Source organism: Rhodotorula graminis (assembly GCF_001329695.1).
Source record: "Rhodotorula graminis WP1 unplaced genomic scaffold RHOBAscaffold_15, whole genome shotgun sequence".
Classification (NCBI taxonomy): domain Eukaryota; kingdom Fungi; phylum Basidiomycota; class Microbotryomycetes; order Sporidiobolales; family Sporidiobolaceae; genus Rhodotorula; species Rhodotorula graminis.
The window spans coordinates 410,219-428,392 of record NW_017264942.1 but is presented as its reverse complement, the minus strand read 5'-3'; the positions used below and the strand labels follow the sequence as shown (position 1 = coordinate 428,392).

Here is an 18,174-nt window from a genome sequence, read left to right as displayed (position 1 = left end):
CGTCGAGGAGTTATGAAGTGCGCGAGGCACCAGCTTCGGATCGCCGTCGAGGACGCATTCGTCCGAACAAACGCGCGCGCTGCTGCATCTCGTTAACTTAACTACATAGCACACGCGCTACTGACGAAGCCAGAGCGTTAGCGCCGGACAGCGTGTATCTAGCGTCGGCCGCACGACCGCCGGACTGCCGCCGGAGCTGCAGGAGAGGAGGCTCAAGCGCTCGACCGACGATGTGCGACCAGCAGCACCGGCACATCCTTCTCGTACTCGCTCACGTTCGTTGGTTCGACAGAGCGAACGCAAGCCGACCCTCGCTGCCTGAGCGCGAGTCACCTGTCGACGAAGCTGTTTGAGAAGGTCGCTGGTCGGGAACTCCTTTCGCGGCACAGCTCAAGGGCTTTCATCGAGCCAGAGGAACGCGAGCCGGCACATGGACACGTCGAAAGGGCCGTTGCCAGGGGCTCGAGACGGCTCGTGAGGGCGAGCGGGCGAGCAAAGACGGCCGAGTTGGCGACCCTTGTCGCTGCGGAAGCGGCGACCGTACGGTCACCGGCACAGGATTCAGCTGCGACACGCACTTTGCGCCGTCGACAGCATGCACGGAGCCGTCGACAGGAATAGCTAGACAGAGCCGGACCGCCGCGGTAAAGCCGCCAGGGCGGGAAGAACGCGTCGTCCTCGTTCGAGCCGGGCACGCCGACGGTCGCTCGCGCAGATCGGCCGCACCTGAGGCTTAACCGTGCATCGCGGTCGAACGAGCGGCTCCCAGGCGAGGACGCCTGCAGACGAGTTGGCTCCTTCGTTTTCGCGCCCGGGCCTCTTCGTCTCGACGATCTCGACGAGGCTGCTCTCGCCGGTCTCGCGCTCTCCGGGCGAGCTGGAAAGGCACTGTCTCACGACTGGATTACGACGGCAAACAAAATTGACTACACAGAGTGCGAGCGCGAGGAGGGAGAGCGGCACAGACGAAGCTAGTCCTTGCGCAGCTCCCTCTTGGCCTTGTCGACGTTGGCCTGACCGCCGTTGAGCCACCAAATACCAGCTGTGTCGAGGAGGGAAATAAGGTTCAGGTTTGCGCCGAGAGAAGGGGCGTGGCAGAGACGCGAGAGGGTGTGGGACGCACCGTTGAGGTACGACGCGTACGAGAGCCACGCGCAGTACGGCACAAAGATGAGCGACAGGCGACGGTCGACCTGGGCGGCCTTGGCGGTGAGGGCGATCGTCGTCGCCGTGAGGGGCAGGATGTCGACGAGGCCGAGGGTCGGATTGCGCAGGCCGAAGAAGAGGGGCGTCCACGCCATGTTGAGCGCGAGCTGGACCCAGTAGAGCTTGAGCGCGCTCATGGCGAGGCGGCTCGTCGTCGACCCGATGACCGCCGTGTCGAGCGCCTTGACGAGGACGTGCGACGCGAGGCCCATGCCGGCGTAGAGCGTCGTCCACACGACGGGGAAGGCCCAGCGAGGCGGCTGGCCGGGCGGCTTCTGCAGGCTCGGGTACCACGACTTGAGGCTCGACTTGGTCAACTGGCCATCGGCCATGCCGAGGACGAGCGGGAGGCCTATCGCGACGGCCGGGTTGCGAGGGAGCTGGAGGAGGATGGGTGGGAGGGTGAACGACATCGTCGGGCTGTTGCGCGGGGGCGGGGGTGGGGCCAAGATGAGGTCAGTACTGCTCTGGGCGGCGTCTCATGCTCACTGGCAAGCACTCACGCGAGGGAGAGCCGCCGAGTACTTCATCTCCCGCTCCACCGATGGCGACTCCCTCGTCGTCCCCTCGCACGTGGCCCGCCTGCCGAGTGCTGCAACAGGCCCACAATGCGGCACCAGACAGCCTGCCGAGGCCCCGGGCTCGCTCGCGAGCTAGTCGACGTGCCGAACCCGGTCCCGCCGCCGCCAATGGCACCCTCGCAAGCGCGGCGGCGTCGTGCTGGGGCGGGTCGCCGTGGCGGGCGCAGTGTGCACAGGGAAGGCAGAGAAGCGGGCGAGGACGTACAGAAGCGCAGGTTGGGTCCGAGAGGGTGAGGGAGAGACGAGCGATGACGGACCTCGGCAGCTCTCCAGAAGTCTCGGAAGTTTCCGCACTCTTGCTGAGGCTCGACGCGAATCGTGCAACGCGATACTTTGTGATACAGGGACCGCTACATGAGGAGGTAGTGTCTGTGCGAGAGCGCAAAATAAGGGAAGGGAGACAAAGTCGACGACGAGAGGCCTTCCTCGAGGGCGGCGTCGACGACGACAGCCGACACGCCGCAAGGGCAGGGGGCGAGAGAAAGACGAAGAGTGCAGAGGGAGAGGGGACGGTCACGAAGGTTGGGGAGCAAGGGGAGGGGTGCAAGTGAAAGACGAAGAGGGGAGGGAAAGGGGGAGGCGGCGAGGGCCGAGGTGGACGGGGCTCGAGCGCGCTCAGGACGCAGCGGGGACGATGCCCTGCGGACTGTTGATGAGCTGGGTCGGGTCGTAGACGGCCTTGAGCTTGGCGAGGCGCGGGTACTGCGAGCCCCAGTACTGAGCGCGAGTCTCCTCGGCCGTGAGCTCTGGGTCGACGTAGTTGACGTAGGCAGCGGTGCCGTCGGGCGAGCTCGAGTTGGTCGACCAGCCCTTCTTGGTCATGCCGTCGACGATGGTCGACCACATGCCCTTGACGAACGGGATGCCCTCGTCGCCGTACGGGTTGCCATAGGTCGGCGACGACGCGTACAGCTGGAACGCGAGGTGCTTGTCGCGGAAGCCGAACGACGACGAGTTGAGCGAGACGTCGTTGAGGGCCGAGTTAGAGCCGCCCCACAGGTTGGCCTCGACGAACCACTGGTTCGACACCTCGGACGTCCACAGGTAGTCGAAGAAGGCCTCGAGCGTGTCGATCGAGATGGGGATGGTCGACGGCGTCATGAGGCTCTTGGCGTAGAACGAGTCGCGACTCTGGAGCATCTTGCCCTGCGTGCTCAGGTCCGACACGCCGGCGAGCTCGGTCGTGGCGCCGAGCCAGCTGTACGACGTCGCCGTCTTGTCGTAGCTCGGCGGGAGCTCGTCCTCGAGCGGGCCGATGACGCCGCCGAGCTCGGCTTCGGGCCCGTACCACACGGCGACGATCTCGAGGCTCGAGCGCCCGACGACCGCCTGCAGGGCGAGGTTGGCCGGCGCGCTCGTGTTGCCGAACGAGGCCATCGACGAGAAGGCCGTCGCGGCGTTGACGACCGACGGGTTCGAGTACGTGTACTTGGCGATGACGACGTTGGCCGGGGCGTGGTGCGCCTGGACGTGATAGGCCGTGACGAGGCCAAAGTTGGGCGCGGCGCCCTTGAGCGCCCAGTACAGGTCCGGGTGCGACGAGCTCGTGACGTTGCTCAGGGCGGTGCCGTTGGCGAGGACGATGTCGAACCCGACGACCTGGTCGCTCAGGAAGCCCCACATCCTGCTCGGAAGGCCGTAACCTGCCGGAGAGGACGAGAGAGTCAGGGTCGGGGCGGGCAGGGGAGAGAGGAACGGGTCGTCGCGGACGCACCTCCGAAGCCAGCATGGCCACCGATACCGACGCCGTTGCACGAGCCCGCCGCGACGGCCCAGCCCTTGTCGTTGAGCGCGAGGTAGATGTCGCCGAGGCGGGACCCGCCGCCGATGGTCGCGAGGCCCTTCGAGTCGACCGTGATGTTGTTGAACCGGCTCAGGTCGATCGTGAACCCTCCATCGCCGCTGCCGAGGCCGTACGACGCGTACGAGTGGCCGCCGCCGCGAGCCGAGACCTTGACGCCGGTGCTCGAGGCGCACTTGAGCGCTTTCGAGATGTCGGCCGACGACGACGGGTACAGGAGGGCGACTGGAAGCGGCTGGATGCGCTGGTTGTAGGCAGCTGCGGGAGGGTGGCGCGGAAAGTCAGCCGACGGAGATTCCGACGAGGTGGGGACGAGGAGGAGGAGGGGGAAACCGCAGGCGCACCCGAGTCGGCCGCGTAGTCGCCTGAGGACTGGGTGACAGGCTGCAAGCCCTTGCTTTGCAGGCAAGTCGCGAGGCTCTGCTGACGAGCCGAGAGAGGAGCGGCGTTGGTTGAAGACGAGTCGTTGAGGGCCAGGGCGGCCGCGACGGCGAGGACGGCGCGCAAGAGGACCATGGCGAGGTGGTGCTGGTGCTCGCAGGCGTGCAGGTGCAGGTAAGAGTGCAGCAGGCGAGCAGGGAGGAGAGCAAGAGCTAGCTCTCCGTCATTACGCAACTGCTTCGGAGGCTCCGGGCGGACGAGAAAAGCGCGCGGCGGGTCGCGCCTTTTACCGTCCGCTGAGCGTTCAGTAGACGCAGAGCTGCTGCAGCTGAAAGCTACCGCTTGCGCAGGCACCGGCAAGCGCGCTCGCGAGGTGAGCGCGGTCGGTGAGGGTCGACGTCCGGCTCTCAGCTTCCCTCGTGCCCGGCTGGCGAGGCAAGGTACGAAGCTGTGCAAAAACGGCTGCACGTGGCCAGAAAGCTCTTCGAGGCGTTGTGAGCGAGCGAAGAGAGCCGCGGGCGACGAGCTTGAAAAGGAGGAGACGGCCGACCTCGCCTCCTCACCCCGTCGCCCCGCTCCTGCACCAGCGCACTCGCACCATGGGCAAGTCTTCGAAGCGCACCATCGACGAGGCGACCGCGCCTGCGTCCGACGCCCCTGCCGCCGCCATGGAGGTCGACTCGCCGGCCAAGGCGTCGAAGAAGACCAAGCGGGACAAGAAGGACAAGGCGGCCGCTGTGGACGGCGACGACGCTCCCGACGCCACTGCGGGAGAGCTTGCGCCCATCGCGCAGCCCCTTGGTGCGCCCTGCTGCCCTCTGTCGCCGTCGAGGGGGACCTCTCGAACTGACCCACCTCCCCTCCCTCTCCCCCACCGCGCTCCACTCCCACCCGTGCAGCTGTCAAGAAGACGGGCAAGCACGTCCTCAAGCTCGTCAAGCGGGGTGCGCCCCTCGCCCTCTCCGTCCTTCACCTGCGCCTTCACGAACTAACCCTCTCGCGCACCGCCTCCCTCTTCGACAGCGTCCAAGTCGCGGCACCTCAAGCGCGGCGTCAAGGAGGTCGTCAAGTCGATCCGCAAGGGCGAGAAGGGGTGCGTCCCGTCTCTCGCCGTCCACGCGACACGGTCTCGCCGTCGAGGAGTCGTGCACGGCTCACTGACCCTGTCCTCGCCGCCGCCAACAGCATCGTCGTCCTCGCCGCCGACATCTCGCCGCTCGACATCCTCACCCACATCCCGTTGCTCTCGGAGGAGGCAAATTGCCCGTACATCGTGCGTCCTCGCCCCCCTCGAGCGGTCTCCTGAGGAGGGTCGGGACTGACCCTGTCGACGCGCTCGCAGTGGGTCACGTCGAAGGAGCAGCTCGGCCTCGCGTCGTCGACCAAGCGCCCGACGTCGTGCGTCATGGTCGCCCAGGTCGGCATGAAGCGCAAGCAGAAGGCGGGCGAGGAGAAGAAGGACGACGCCAAGGTCCAGGAGGCCGAGAAGGAGTTCCAGGAGAGCTACGACGAGGTCAAGAAGGAGGTCGAGGCGCTCGTGCGTCCCCTGGTTTTCCCTCTCTCTTCTGCGTCTCTCGCCGCCGTCGCGACCCGTCGACTGACCCTCCCCCTCGCCTCCGCACTCGCAGGAGGTCGCCATCCCGACGTACTAGGCGACGCTGGCCCTCGCCGACCCGGCCGCGCTCTCTGTGTGTTGTTGATGCCTCGTCGGGCGAGCAAGGAGAACGAGTCGGCTTGCGGTCGGCGAGCGGGAACGAGCGCTCGGTGCCCTCCCTCCCCTCCCTCCTCCTCTCGCCCTCTCTCTCTCTCTCTCTCTCTCCCGCCCCCGTGTACTTTTCCCTCTCGCTCGTCCGCCGCAATGGACACCCTGTGCATCTCCCCGGTCGAGCTTTCAAAGCCGTGGACGAGCGCGCGCGCGCGCTAAACTCGCGACGCTAAGCTTGATCAGAGCAAGCGGAAGCGAGAGCCGGTCCGGTACCGGGAGCGAGACGGGTTCTCTCGCTGAGCTGCAGCCTGCAGACGGGAAAGCAAACCGGCCAGGACGGAGGAGAGCTCGGTGGGCGACGGCGAGCAGCTCGACCTCGGCCTTGCGTCGTCGCGCCGGACGAGCTCGCGCTTTCCCAGAGCCACTCGCGCCAGCGTGTGCGAGAACTGGGACGCGTACGGACCATGGCCGACCGTCGGTTCGATCTCCCGGGTGGGCAGAGCCCCGGGTCGAGCCGCGTGGCATTCGAGCTGTTCTCGCCCTCGGCGCTCTCATCGTCGGTCGCACCCATGGCGCACGCGCACGACTCGTCGGCGGGAGACCCGTACGCGGCCTACTACCAGTCGCACATGGACGGTAGCGCCGCGCCGCCGTACCCGCCGCACCCTCTCGCCGGCCGTCCTCCTGCACCTCTCGGCGCCGCTGCGCCTCATCCGGGGGATCAGCCGCCGCCGCAGCCTCAGCCGCCGCTCGTCCAGCACCACCACCACGCGATCGCCGCACCAGGGCCGACCCCGCTGTACCCGCCCATGCAGCAGGCGCTCCAGCACCTCGCCCAGCACCACCCTCACCACCACCAGCCTCCGCCCGCGCAGTCGTCATCTCGAGACGGCCCTCTCGCCCCGCACCACGACCCGGCCTACCCGTCCGACTACCACCACCAGCACCACCACCAGCAGCAGCACCCACATCAGCGCGCCCCGTCGAGCTCGACCCCGTCCATGAGCAACGCGCCGCTCCCTCCGCCTAGCGCCGGCGGCAGCGCCGGCACCCAGGCGAGCCCGCACATGCCCAAGGCTCGCAGCGCCATGGCCTGCCAGCTCTGTCGTCGTCAGAGTGAGCCCACTCTCTCTCGTCGGGCCGCCCCTCGTCGCGCGCACAGCTGCTCACTCTCTCTCTTGCCCCCACGTGTGCGCGCAGAGATGAAGTGCGAGGGCCCCGAAAAGGCGCCGTGCAGGAGGTGTCGGGCCGCCCAGGTCGAGTGCGTGTTCGAGGCGCCCCCGGCGGCTCCACCACGGCCGAGAGGAGGGACGGGCGTCACCGAGGCGTGGGTCGAGGGGTGCGTCCCACCTTCCCCTCCCTCTTTGCGCTCGCCGCCGCCGCCGTCGTGAACTGACTCGGTCCCTCGCACGCGCCCCCGCAGACGGCTCGGCCAGGTCGAGCATCGCATCGAGCTCCTCGAGGACACGGCGGCGCACTCGACCTCGCTCGTGTCGGGCAACGGCTCGGCGCCGACCGTCTCGCCAGAAACCGTCACCGACCACGAGCGCCGCCTCGCCGCACTCGAGGCGCAGCTGTACAGCCTCCAGATCACCATGGCCCGCCAGGTCCAGATCCCGCCGCAGCAGCAGCACCAGCCGCACCCGATGTACGGGCCGGGCCCGTCGTCGCACCCTGCCCTCGAGTACTCGGCCCCGCCCACCGCGCACCAGCAGCCGCACAGCTACGGATCGAGCAACGGCGCCGGCGGCAGCCACCCGTACCCGTCGTCGTCGTACCACCCGAGCCTCGCGAGCTCGGCGCCGCCGTCGCACGCGAGGTTCGACTCGCCGACGATGCCCAAGCACGAGCCCGACCGGTCGCACAGCTCGGCGAGCGCGAGGTTGGGCAGCGGCGGGAGCGGCAGCGGTGCAGGAGGAGCGGCGGCGAGCAGCGACGCGCACCGCGAGAAGCGGTGGAAGGGCGAGTCGGCGGGAGCGGGCGAGGGCGACTTTATCGCGCGAGGGCTCGTCAGCGAGGAGGAGGCGGCGCTCTGCTTCGACTCGTGAGTCCCCTTTCCTACCCCTCGCGCACGTCGTGCACGGGACCCTGACGCCGGCGCCGACTGAAGCAATGCGACCCACCCCTTTTCCCCTCCCCCTCCCTACCCTCGCTCGTCCTGACGACGCCTCGACCTCGCCCTCGCCCCTACCTGTACTCGCCCTCGCCTCTCCTCCACGTCCTGTCACAGATACCACCTCACCTTCTCCTCGAACGGCCTCGAGCAGCCCTCGGACCAGAACCACCTCTCGTTCGAGGAGACGCGCCGTCGCTCGCCCCTCTTCCTCGCCACCGTCATCTCGATCGGCGCGCGCTCCCTCTCGCGCTTCGACACGTTCCACACGACGTACCGCGAGGCGGTCCGGCTCGCGCACGACTCGTTCATCCCGTCGGCGACCGGCGACGACGACCACCGCGCCGACCCGCTCGCGACGCAGCGCCCGAGTGACTCGGTCCTGCCCGCGTTCGCTCGGCCCGGCGGTCACGGCCTCGACGACGCGCACATCAACAGCATCCTCGAGTGCCGTCTGCCGACCCTGACGCTCAAGGCGCTCATCCTCCTCGGCCTGTACCACTCGATGCCCGAGCTCCTCGTCCACTCGTGGATGTCGGGCTACCGTTTTATCCAGCCGATGGTCACCCAGGTCTTCTTCGCCATGACGCCCGAGGAGCGCAACTCGCCCGAGGCGCGCTCGCTCGTCAACCATACCCGGGTCAGCCTCGTCGCGTGGCTCTGGCTCTCGTTGTGCGTCCTCCTCTCTCCCTCTCTCTCTCTTGTCGCGCTCGAGCGACCCGTCCTGACGCTCTCTCCCTCTCTGCAACAGCTACACGTACACGCGCGGGCACCACGGCGCCGTCTGGATCGGCTCGGACCTCCTTCGGCGTCGCCTCGAGCTCATCGAGCAGTCCACCTACGCCGAGGCGACGACCGACAGCGTCATCCGCACCAACTTCGAGGGCGTCACGATCATGTTGCGCATGTACGAGAAGATCAGCCCGGGCGTCAAGGGTTCGAGGGCCAGCCGCGAGCTCGTGTTCGACACGGTGCGCGAGGCGCTCGCCGACATCGACGAGTGGAACGCGAGCAACTTCCGCATGATGGAGACGGTCACCCAGTGGGGCGATTCGGCCGACCGTGCGTCCCCGACTCTCGCTCTCTCTCTTCTTTCGCCGTCGTCGTCGCCTCAGTCGCCGCCGTCACTGACACTCGCTCGCCCACCCTCTCTCGCAGTCAAGTCGATCGTCCCCCTGCACTACTTCCGCATCTTCATCCTCCTGTACATCTTCCGCGACGTGCCCTCGGACGAGCTCGACCCGTCGGACCCGCAAGTCGAAGCTTGGGCGCGCATGGCGGCCGAGGCGGCCATCGTCATCCTGCGGTGGGGCGTCGAGTCGCGCATCTGGATGCCCTTCTCGGTCGTCGGCAACTACGTGCACAACGTCAACGTGCCGGCCGCCCTGTGGATCCTCGGCACGCTCGCGCGCCTGTACCCGACCCTGATCGACTTCAACACGGTGCGCCCGATCCTGCACCGCCTCGCCAAGCAGTGCACCGTGACGGCCGCGAGCGCCGGCGCGACGTACCGCGAGATTGTGCGCGCGCGCAAGACCAAGCACGAGGTCGAGGACCTCGACCGCGTCGCGTTCGAGCTGTGCGAGGCCGACGCGAGCGCGCCGGGCGCCGTCTCGGCCGACGGGCGCACGAGCCGTGCGGGCATGCGCGACCTGCCCGGTGGCGCGCCGGGTCACGGACATGGCCAGGCGTCGAGCGCGAGCAGCACGGCGGGCGACGACACGCCCGGCCTGTTCGGCCACGAGGTGACGGCGAGCTTGAACTCGCTCCGGCTCGAGCTCAACCTGTGGGCCAAGCCGCTGCGAGGGTTCGAGGACGACGACTAGCCGTCGGGGCCGGCGGGCGCAGGAGGGTTGTCGTCGGAGGCGAGCGGCGACGAGGCGCGAGGACGAGAAGATGTACAGCGACGAGGTGACGGACGGACGGCTTGCGATGTACAGACCTGCAAGGCGCTCTCGACTGCCTCGATGCGTCTCAATGAGAGGATCTGTGCGCTTCCGAGAGCTCGCGTGCGCGAGGGAAAGAGCGCGAGTTCTGCAGCAAGTTTGACCTTCTCAGACTCGCCGAGGAGCATCTCTCTCGCGCCCGGCCTCTTTCTCTCTCGTCAGGACGTTACGAGCGAGTCGTGAGCTGTTGCAGCCGAGATTTCAGGGCGGCCTGGAGGCTACACGCCGCCTCGACAGCGCTTGAGCCGCCGCGCTCGAGCCCCGCCCACCCTCACGCGACCGCAAACCCCTCGACGCCGGCCCCGTCTGCGATCCACAGGCTCGGGCACCCCCACCTGCCGGCGCTCGCTCCTCCCTCGCTCCCTCTGTCGACGAGGCGCTCGACGTACGACGGCGACGAGAGCCGGACCGGGTCGATCGTCGAGAAGGCGAGGGCGCGGACTGGTGCGCCGAACGAGCGCTCGAGCGGGTGCGGCGACGGCGTCGGGTCGTGCGAGAGCTGGCGAGAAGACGAGGAGGCTGAGAGAGAGGGGAGGAAAGTCGAGTCGGGGCTGCTTGAGCGAGAGGGAGGGAGGATGGCGAGGCCGGTGCGGAGGGACCAAAGGCGGACGCGGTTGTCCTGGCCGGCTGCGCGGTCGACAAGTAGGCGGTCGTAGTCAGTGGGGCACTCTTGCTCGAGAGCGTGACCTTGACAAGGGGACCAGGCCGGGACGCACCTGCAGCGACCCACTCGTCCTTCCACACGTCGAAGCCGAGGTCGACCGTGAAGCTGTTGGCGTGGCCCTTGAGCTCGAGGATCGGCGATGACCGTGTAGCGCCACCTCCTTGAGGTGCGCGAGAGGCGGACGAGGGTCGGGAGAACGATGTCGAGGGAAAGCGCAGGTCGAAGACGCCGAGGGATCTGCGAGGACGAGAGCGAGTCAGGTTCCGCATCAAGGAGCAGCTGCTGCCGAGCCAGAGAAGGAAGGGAGAGAGAGAAAGGAGGGACGCACCCGTCCATGCACGAGACGACGACGTGATGAGGCTGCTCCTTGAGGTGCCGGATGTGCGTGACCGGGCTGACGAGGTTGAGCTGGACCTGCACGTCAAGACTGCTGTCGTTAGTAGCTGAACGGTGGGAAAGAGAGTGAAAGAAAGGGGGCGGGCGCACCTCGTCCCTCGTCGACTGCTGCTGAGCGCACCCGCTCCCGCTCGAGCCCTCGCTCGTCCCTCTCGACGCTCGCCGGTCAAAGACGCGCACCCTCCCTTTCCTCGTCCCGGCAAAGACGAGCTCCTGTGGAACAAGCCCGATCCGATCAGTCTGACGCCTCGCATGAGAACGAGGGAGAGCCAGAGAGAGTTCGTCGCGACGCACCTCGTGCAAGTCGAGCGCAAACACGGTCCCGTCGCCGCGGTTCCCGCCCGTCACGTACGCGTCCATCTGACATGCTCGAGACGGGTCGGTCCACAGCAGGACCTTCTTGTCGCAGCCTGCGCGAGCGCTCGAGGGCGTCAGTCGTGCGCCTCGAGTCGAGGGAGGAGGGAGGAGGGGAGGAAAGGGAAAGGGGGCGGCGCACCGAGGGCGAGGAGCGAGGGCGAGATGGCTGACGTCCACAGCGAGGTTTTGCGCGGCGAGAGTGTGACGGACCTGTGTGGGAGGCGCCGAAAGTCAGAGGTTCGTTCTGAGGGGAAAGGGGCTTAGTGGATGAGGCGCACGCAAGCGAGATGCTGTCTTGCGTCGTGCCGACCAGCGCTTGTGCAGGTGGACCGAGAGCGGTCGCGCTGCATCGGCGAGGAGATCAGTCGGTGGAGGGAGGAGGCGAGAGAGGGCGAGGGAGAGCGAGACGCACACGATGCGGTCGCCGCACGTCTTGAGGCTCGTGATCTTGCTCGAGCAGTACCAGCTCGTGCGCCAGCTCTCCTCGTCGTTCGGGTAGTCGGCGAGCTCGTCGGCTGGGCGGGCGAGGTAGCCCGTGCTGCGGGACCGTGCACGCGAGGGAGGTCAGTCGTGGGACGAGGCACGGGGAGAGGACGAGAGGGCGGGACGCACGCGAGGATGCCGCTCGAGGTGCCGACGCGGAGTGCCGAGCGGTGCGTGTCGTCGAACGAGAGGTGGAGGACCGTGTCGTCCATGGGGAGGCAGTCGGGGAAGACGGTGCGGCTCGACGACAGGCGTGCGAGGTTTGCTGCGCGGAGCTCACTGCGGCGGGAGGCACGGTCAGTGCGACATAATGAGTCGGATGAAGGTGACGGACGCACTGGTGAAGCGAGTCCCGCCTAGCTGGCGAGTCGAGCCGGGCGAGTTGGAGCGTGCGCAGGGCAGCGAGACCTTGAGGTTCGACGGCGCGCCACTTGCCCTTGGCCTGCGTCCTGCGTTGGCGTTTGCGCTTGCGACTGGCCGACTCGTCCTTGTCGTTCGAGGCGCGGTCGAGCTGGCGAGCGGTGGTGGAGCGAGCCGACGGGGCCGAGGTGTGGACCTGCTTGAAGAAGCGCTTCGAGACTGGATCCCACGAGTAGCCGGGGAGCTGCAGTGGTGGCTGCATCTTGTACGCTCTGCGTCTGGGCGCTCAGAGGCTGTCGAGATGAGCGAGACGCGAGAGAGATGAGGACGAGGTCGACGAGTACGAGAGCTCTCCCTCTCGCTCTACCAGCTCGAGCGTGCCAGACGAGCACCTGAGGCCATGGACGACGACTCTGGCCCGACCTTCACCATCAAGAAGCGCTCAAAGCCCCGCGCGTCCACCTCTTCGCTCCGCTCCTCCACCGCCCCCGATCAACCCGCCCACCAGCCAGCCGCCGTCGACGACGACAACAACGACGACGACGGCAACGTCGCCGTCTTCCGAGCGAGGGGCAAGAAGACCCCGGCCGGCCGCGTCAAGGACCGCGAGGGTGCCGCGACCAAGGCTCGCGCCAGGGTCAGCTTCGGCGGCGACGACGACGTGAGCTCTCCTGCAGCTCAACCGCCTTCCGAGCCGAGACCCACACTGACCCACACACGGCCTGCAGGACGACGCCGACTCGGATGCCTCGCTCGTCAAGCGCTCGACCCCGACCAGCACCCCTCGTCGCCTCTTGCGCCCCACCCTGCCCGCCTCTTCCTCCTCGGCCTCGCTCGCCTCCCCGGCACCAGCAGCAGCTTCAGCACCGATCGCGACCGCCGAGCCGAGCTCGGCCACCCGCTCGACCTACTCGAAGGAGTACCTCGACGAGCTCAAGCGCGGCCAGCTGAGCGCACCTCGCGCCGCCGTACCGGTCGACCCCGATGGCGCACCCGGCTTTGACGACCTCACCAAGAGCAAGTTTGGCAACGATCAGATCGAGGGTGCGGCCTGCCTCTCCGATTCTCCCTTTCCCCGGTCCCTCACGCTCACTCGCCTCGTCTCCCTCTCGCGCAGACTCGACCATCTTTCCCTCGTCCGACTCGATCGCGCGCGCCAAGTCTCGCCGAGAAGAGATGCGCAAGGCGGGCATCTCGGCGCCTGCTCGAGGCGACGACGGCTTCGTCTCGCTCGAGGTCGGCTTCGCGCACAAGGGCGGCGACAGCAGGCTCGTCCGCGAGGAGGACGAGCTCGGCGACGGCGACGACGGTGCGCCCAACTCTCTCTTTCTCTTCCTTTCACGCCGGCCCTGACTCGCGCCGACACCCGCAGACATGGCCGCCTTCACCGACTCGCTCTCGCGCCTCCCGCTCGGCAAGCGCGCCAACGCGGCCGCCGCACGCGCCCTGCGCGCCGAGATGGGCGACATGATCGACGACGTCGAGATGGACGTGCGCGACGACGATGCCGAGATGCGCGAGTGGGAGGAGGCGCAGATCAAGAGGGGCGGCGAGGGGAGGAGGACGACGAGGGACGAGTCGGCGGCAAAGGGCAAGGGCAAGGGCCCGTACCGACCTGCTCCAAGTGCGTCTCTCTTTCTCTCATCTTCCTCCGTCGGCCCTCGAAGCCTCACGAACTCACGCCACCATCGTTGCAGTCCCACAATCCTCGACCCTCCCTTCCCTCGCCGCCGTCTCTGCCCGCCTGTCGGCCGCCATCACGACGCTCACGTCGTCGCACACGCTCGACACGGGCGCGCTCGCCCACTTTGAGCAGGAGCGCGCCGACCTCGACAAGCAGGAGCGCGAGCTGCGCGACGAGGTCGAGCGCGTCGAGCGCAAGAGCCGCTGGTTCGACGAGTTCAAGGAGCAGGTCGAGGACTGGAGCGCGTTCCTCGACGAGAAGGTGCGCCCAGACTCTCTCTCTCTCTATTCTCGTCGCGCAACCGGTGGCCTGACGACGAGCCCTTTCCGCAGTTCCCGCAACTCGAGAAGATCGAGGCCGAGTACCTCGCCATCCAGCGCGAGCGGTACAACATCGTCTCGCAGCGCCGTTACGCCGACGACGCCGACGACGTCGCCCTCTTCACGGGCGCCGCCATCCCGTCGCTGTACCGCCCGCCGCCGCCGAGCGACGCGCCTCTTCCTCCTCCTGTCGACGACGCGCTCGCGCCCGACGCCGCCGAGTCGCCGGAGGACCTCGCCCCGCGCTCGCACGCCCGCAACGCGCGCCGACAAGCCCGCACGGCGCGGTACGGCGCCTCGTCGTCGGCGTACCCGGACGCGCTCGACTCGGCCGGCTACGCCTCGGACTCGTCGCTCTCGGCGGCGCACCAGTCGGACCTGTCGGTCGCCCTGTCGGCGCAGCAAGAGGCGCTCGCGGGCCTGTTTGCCGACGTCAGGGCGGCCGACTTCCGCGACCCCAACTTGGGCATCCGGCGCCGGTTCGAGGAGTGGCGAGAGCGGTTCGGCGACGAGTACGAGATGACGTTCGCCGGCCTCAGCTTGGTCCAGGTGTGGGAGTTCTGGGCCCGGGTCGAGATGGCGTCGTGGAACCCGTTCGAGGTGCGTCGGCCGTTCTCCTCTCTCGCCGTCCTCGTCACGGGCGGCTCACCTCGTCCTTGCCGCTCTGCAGATCGACGAGCTGCCGCGCACCGTGTCGGACCTGTCGGCCTACCAGTGGCACCAGAACCTGTCGTCGTACGGTCACCGCGAGCGCTCGGGCGGCGAGCAACCCGAGGACGACGACGAGGACGACGACAAGCCCGACGAGTCGGCCGAGGTCGTCAACGCGCTCGTCACGTCGGTCGTCATCCCTCGACTCGAGAAGCTCGCGCGTGCAGCGTACGACCCGTACAGCAGCAGGCAGACGGTCGCGGCGCTGCGGGTCGTCGACGAGGTCAGCTACTGCGTCGAGACGAGCAGCCCCAAGTTCGAGGTGCGTCCCTCTCTCTCTCTCTTTCCTCTCCTCGTCCTCTCCCGACTAACCAACTGCTCCCTCGTCCTTGCTTGCAGTCCCTCATCCACGCCTTCCTGTACCGCCTGCGCCTTTCGATCGCCCAGCTCCAGCACCTCATCCTCCCGCACCTCTCGGCCCTGTCGCTCCCCTCGCTCGCCTTCGACCCCTCGACGTTCGTCTCCCGCCAGCACGTCCTCCACCGCGCGCTCAAGCTCGTGCGCACGTGCGCGAGGTGGCGCAGATTCATGCGCGCCCTGCGCGTCCCGGCGCTCCCCGTCGAGGTCGATGGTGGCGTGCTCGAGGTCGGTGCCGGTGCGACGTACGACGAGCTTGTGCAGCGGGAGCTCGTCGCGAGGACGGTGCTGCCTGTGCTCGAGGCGGCGTGGGCGACGGGCGGCGCCGAGGTGGCCAACAAGGTGGGTCTCTCGATTTCGCCCTTTGCTTTTCGCCTCTCGATGCACGAGACCCGCTCTGACCTCGCCCTTGCCCGCAGTTCATCGAGGCGCTGCCGAAGGACATCCCGCCTGCGCTGCGGAGGAGGCTCGAGGGCGAGGAGGCGGGCGTGCATCGGTAGAGCGCGACTTGAGAAGGCCAATCTCGAACTACGATCTCGAACTCTCTCGAGCCGAATCGTGCGTGCGAGAAGGGTGATTGCAATGACGAGGGTATCGAACGGCAGGCAGAAAACTATGGCACAGACAGAGAGGAAAGCGTGCCTCCCCCTCGACCTCCTCCAGGCTCGCTCCTCCTCGCGCTCAGACCCTGGCTCCAGCTCAACCGTCCCGCCGCTCCTCCCTTGTCCTCCTCGCGCTCGAACTCTCGCTCCACCTCGAGCGTCCCGCCGCTCCTCACTTGCGCTCCTCGAGCTTGCGCATCTCCTCCTCGCCAGCCTTCTTGGCGCTCGTCATCTCCTCCTCGACCTGCTTGGCCCACGCGATCGACTCGTCACGCGAAAAGCCGGTCTGGGTGCCCTGGACCGTCGCCGACGCGTGCTTGAACGAGGTCGGGTTCGGGTCGTCCTGGCCGAGGTTTGCGAGGGTGTGGTTGACGAACCGGTGGCCTGCCTCGTCGGCGCGCACGGCACGTACGAGGTCGAGCACTGCGAGCGTGCGAGAGGAGGGTCAGGGCCGTCGCGAGATAAGGAGGAGGAGGAGGAAGGCGAGGGAGAGAGAGCCGAGGACGCACTCGTCGCGTCTTGAGGCAGGCGCCAGTAGTCGATGCTGATCTGCGGCACGCGGAAGCCCGTCTCGGGCGCCCACTCGGGAACCTCGTTGCGCTCGAGAGCCTTGACGAGGCCCGTGTAGGTGTGGACCGCCTCCTCTTCGAGGTAGCCGACGAACCGGTGGCACGACTTGGGAGAGACGATGTAGGACAGGAAGAAGGCGTTGGTGAAAACGCCTTGGGCGGCGAGGACCATCAGGCGGAACAAGGGCGACGGCCCGCGGATCTGCGTCGACGGCGGCGAGCGTGAGCGACTGTATCGGCGAGAGCGAGAGGAGGTACGGGCGCACCTTGAGGAACGTGAGGAGGTGCTGCAGGGGGGAGAGGTAGAATGTCAGTATGTGCGGCGCCAGGGAAGAGTGATAATGTCGGCCTGTGCGGCGCAAGGGGAGACAGGCGGCTCGAGCAGGCGACGTACCACTGCGAGAGAGTAGAGAGTCAGTGCTCGGTCCCTGCTCAGACAAAGGCTCGAAAGGGAGAGCAGGACGCACTGCGCTCGTTCTCTGCCTCCTGCAGAAGCCCGTTGATCCATCCTGAGGGCAAACAAGGGTCAGGGTCCGTGCGCGAGGCCGGCCGGAGGGAGAGAAAGAGTTGCGACGCACCTCCGTCGCGGCGCATGAGCCTGAGCGAGCGCAGGTGGCGCAGCATGGCGGCAGTGAAGCCTGGCACGCCGGCGATGCTCTCGAGCTGCGACGAAAGAGAGGGATAAGCGCCGGACGGGCGAGAGGGGAGGAAAAGGCGGACGTACGAAGAGGATCCTGAGCATCCAGTCGTCGCGACGCATGAGGTAGCCCTGGTCGCGCAGCTGCTGGAGCGACAGGTCGTCGCCCTTGCCGTCCTTCTTGGCCGCCGCCCTTGCCGCGTCCGAGTCGGCGTGCTGCTCGAGGACGAAACGTTGTCAGGTCGGGTGCATGCTCTGCGCAGCTCTTTGCGCGCGTGCGAGGGGAAGAAGGTGAACGCACCTTGTACCCAGAGACGAGGTCGAACGCCCACCGCGCCTTCTTGACGAGGAACCGCGCCCACTTGTCGGCCATGGTCTTGGGCTCGAACGACGTGACCTTGACGGCGTCGAGCTCGGCGGGCGAGTAGACCGGGTAGGCGAGCAGGTACTTCTCGTGCGGGCGTGAGGGCTGCCAGGGAGCGGCGGTCGTCGGCTGGACGGCGGCGGGCGCAGGTTCGGGCGCGACGGCGACCGAGTCTGCGGAGGAGGACGAGGGTTCAGTGTCACGCTCTTCGAGACGGGGGAGGGATCGGGACGCACCCTTGAAGTGGTGCTCGTAGCCCTTCTCGTCGACCTTGCGCCTGGGCGTGGGCGTGGGCGACTGGAGGACGGTCGACGTCGAGAGCGAGCGGGCGAAGGTCGGGGCCGCCCTCACGACGACGGAGCGGCGAGCGAGCATGAGTGGGAGTGACATGTGGTGTGTGTGTGTGCAGCAGGAGCAAGAGAGAGGCGCAGCGTGCGCTAGAGAGGCAACGAGGGCGACCACAAGATCTGCTCGCTGATGAGGTTCCGAGGCGATCCGACGTGCGCGCCACACGGCCGACAGCCGCTTCGGGTCGACCCTCTGTGGCGCAGCACACGCTCTCGGTTACAGACCCGCTCACGGCTGTCACGCAGCCTCGTAAGCAGCCGTCCGGCGGACACAGTCGAGCGCCGCGACGAGGCGGAGGTCCGATCACCGTCATCGGCGGCGACGAAACGAACCTGGCACGGACCTTTCGTCTCGTGCTCTGCAGCTCTCAGGCTCTCGGCGTGCTCCTGCTCTCGTTCGCTAGCACGCACGAGACGACGCCGACGAGGCGAGGAAAGGAGAAAAGATGCGCGTGCCATGCGTGCCTCGGGTGCGACCGCGACCAACTGCAACGCTCGAGCAAAGCGATTTCGACGACGAGGAGGGGAACTGACCAAGCTGGGGAGGGGAGGGACAACAACAAGGGACGGCACACACAGAGAGAGAGGGA

At 67.7% G+C, this 18,174-nt stretch overlaps 7 protein-coding genes across 7 annotated transcripts; 3 read left to right on the top strand and 4 right to left on the bottom strand.

The window, feature by feature from the left end:
- Nucleotides 1-879: 879 nt before the first annotated feature.
- Nucleotides 880-1,626, bottom strand: RHOBADRAFT_65627 (uncharacterized protein). Its single transcript, XM_018418744.1, has 2 exons — nt 1,124-1,626; nt 880-1,042 (listed from the first exon to the last, which is right to left on the bottom strand). Exons 1-2 carry the CDS (start codon nt 1,617-1,619, stop codon nt 972-974), a joined length of 567 nt encoding a protein of 188 aa, XP_018268488.1. The 5' UTR covers nt 1,620-1,626; the 3' UTR covers nt 880-971.
- A 474-nt stretch (nt 1,627-2,100) lies between these two features.
- Nucleotides 2,101-4,104, bottom strand: RHOBADRAFT_55903 (uncharacterized protein; the record flags this gene model as incomplete). The annotated part of the gene is made up of 3 exons (XM_018418078.1): nt 2,101-3,430; nt 3,502-3,846; nt 3,933-4,104. The coding sequence occupies 3 exons, from the start codon at nt 4,102-4,104 to the stop codon at nt 2,403-2,405; spliced, it is 1,545 nt and encodes a 514-aa protein (XP_018268487.1). The 3' UTR covers nt 2,101-2,402.
- A 533-nt stretch (nt 4,105-4,637) lies between these two features.
- RHOBADRAFT_46889 (uncharacterized protein) lies at nt 4,638-5,621 on the top strand (the record flags this gene model as incomplete). The annotated part of the gene is made up of 6 exons (XM_018414882.1): nt 4,638-4,770; nt 4,869-4,913; nt 4,993-5,062; nt 5,155-5,242; nt 5,312-5,506; nt 5,598-5,621. 6 exons carry the CDS (start codon nt 4,638-4,640, stop codon nt 5,619-5,621), a joined length of 555 nt encoding a protein of 184 aa, XP_018268486.1.
- Nucleotides 5,622-6,138: 517 nt separating this feature from the next.
- Nucleotides 6,139-9,753, top strand: RHOBADRAFT_55901 (uncharacterized protein; the record flags this gene model as incomplete). Its single annotated transcript, XM_018418077.1, has 6 exons — nt 6,139-6,790; nt 6,875-7,013; nt 7,098-7,718; nt 7,905-8,459; nt 8,539-8,849; nt 8,946-9,753. The coding sequence occupies 6 exons, from the start codon at nt 6,139-6,141 to the stop codon at nt 9,611-9,613; spliced, it is 2,946 nt and encodes a 981-aa protein (XP_018268485.1). The 3' UTR covers nt 9,614-9,753.
- Nucleotides 9,754-10,004: 251 nt separating this feature from the next.
- On the bottom strand, nt 10,005-12,255 carry RHOBADRAFT_55900 (uncharacterized protein; the record flags this gene model as incomplete). The annotated part of the gene is made up of 11 exons (XM_018418076.1): nt 10,005-10,232; nt 10,344-10,360; nt 10,450-10,634; nt 10,726-10,811; nt 10,884-11,006; nt 11,088-11,203; nt 11,290-11,360; nt 11,429-11,494; nt 11,563-11,688; nt 11,763-11,912; nt 11,972-12,255. The coding sequence occupies 11 exons, from the start codon at nt 12,253-12,255 to the stop codon at nt 10,005-10,007; spliced, it is 1,452 nt and encodes a 483-aa protein (XP_018268484.1).
- Nucleotides 12,256-12,393: 138 nt separating this feature from the next.
- On the top strand, nt 12,394-15,668 carry RHOBADRAFT_55899 (uncharacterized protein; the record flags this gene model as incomplete). Its single annotated transcript, XM_018418075.1, has 9 exons — nt 12,394-12,654; nt 12,722-13,037; nt 13,111-13,302; nt 13,366-13,617; nt 13,691-13,938; nt 14,010-14,597; nt 14,668-14,970; nt 15,048-15,407; nt 15,485-15,668. 9 exons carry the CDS (start codon nt 12,394-12,396, stop codon nt 15,563-15,565), a joined length of 2,601 nt encoding a protein of 866 aa, XP_018268483.1. The 3' UTR covers nt 15,566-15,668.
- A 171-nt stretch (nt 15,669-15,839) lies between these two features.
- RHOBADRAFT_46885 (uncharacterized protein) lies at nt 15,840-17,612 on the bottom strand (the record flags this gene model as incomplete). The annotated part of the gene is made up of 9 exons (XM_018414881.1): nt 15,840-16,090; nt 16,177-16,438; nt 16,503-16,523; nt 16,607-16,632; nt 16,704-16,745; nt 16,815-16,899; nt 16,961-17,089; nt 17,175-17,410; nt 17,474-17,612. 9 exons carry the CDS (start codon nt 17,610-17,612, stop codon nt 15,840-15,842), a joined length of 1,191 nt encoding a protein of 396 aa, XP_018268482.1.
- Nucleotides 17,613-18,174: the final 562 nt, after the last annotated feature.

What these genes read in the sequence shown, in the direction of transcription:
- RHOBADRAFT_65627 (XM_018418744.1), bottom strand. Translation starts at nt 1,619, where the DNA reads ATGTCGTTCACCCTCCCACCCATCCTCCTCCAGCTCCCTCGCAACCCG. An exon ending in GTACGCGTCGTACCTCAACG is followed by an intron (nt 1,043 to 1,123) that starts GTGCGTCCCACA and finishes TCCTCGACACAG; the next exon opens with CTGGTATTTGGTGGCTCAAC.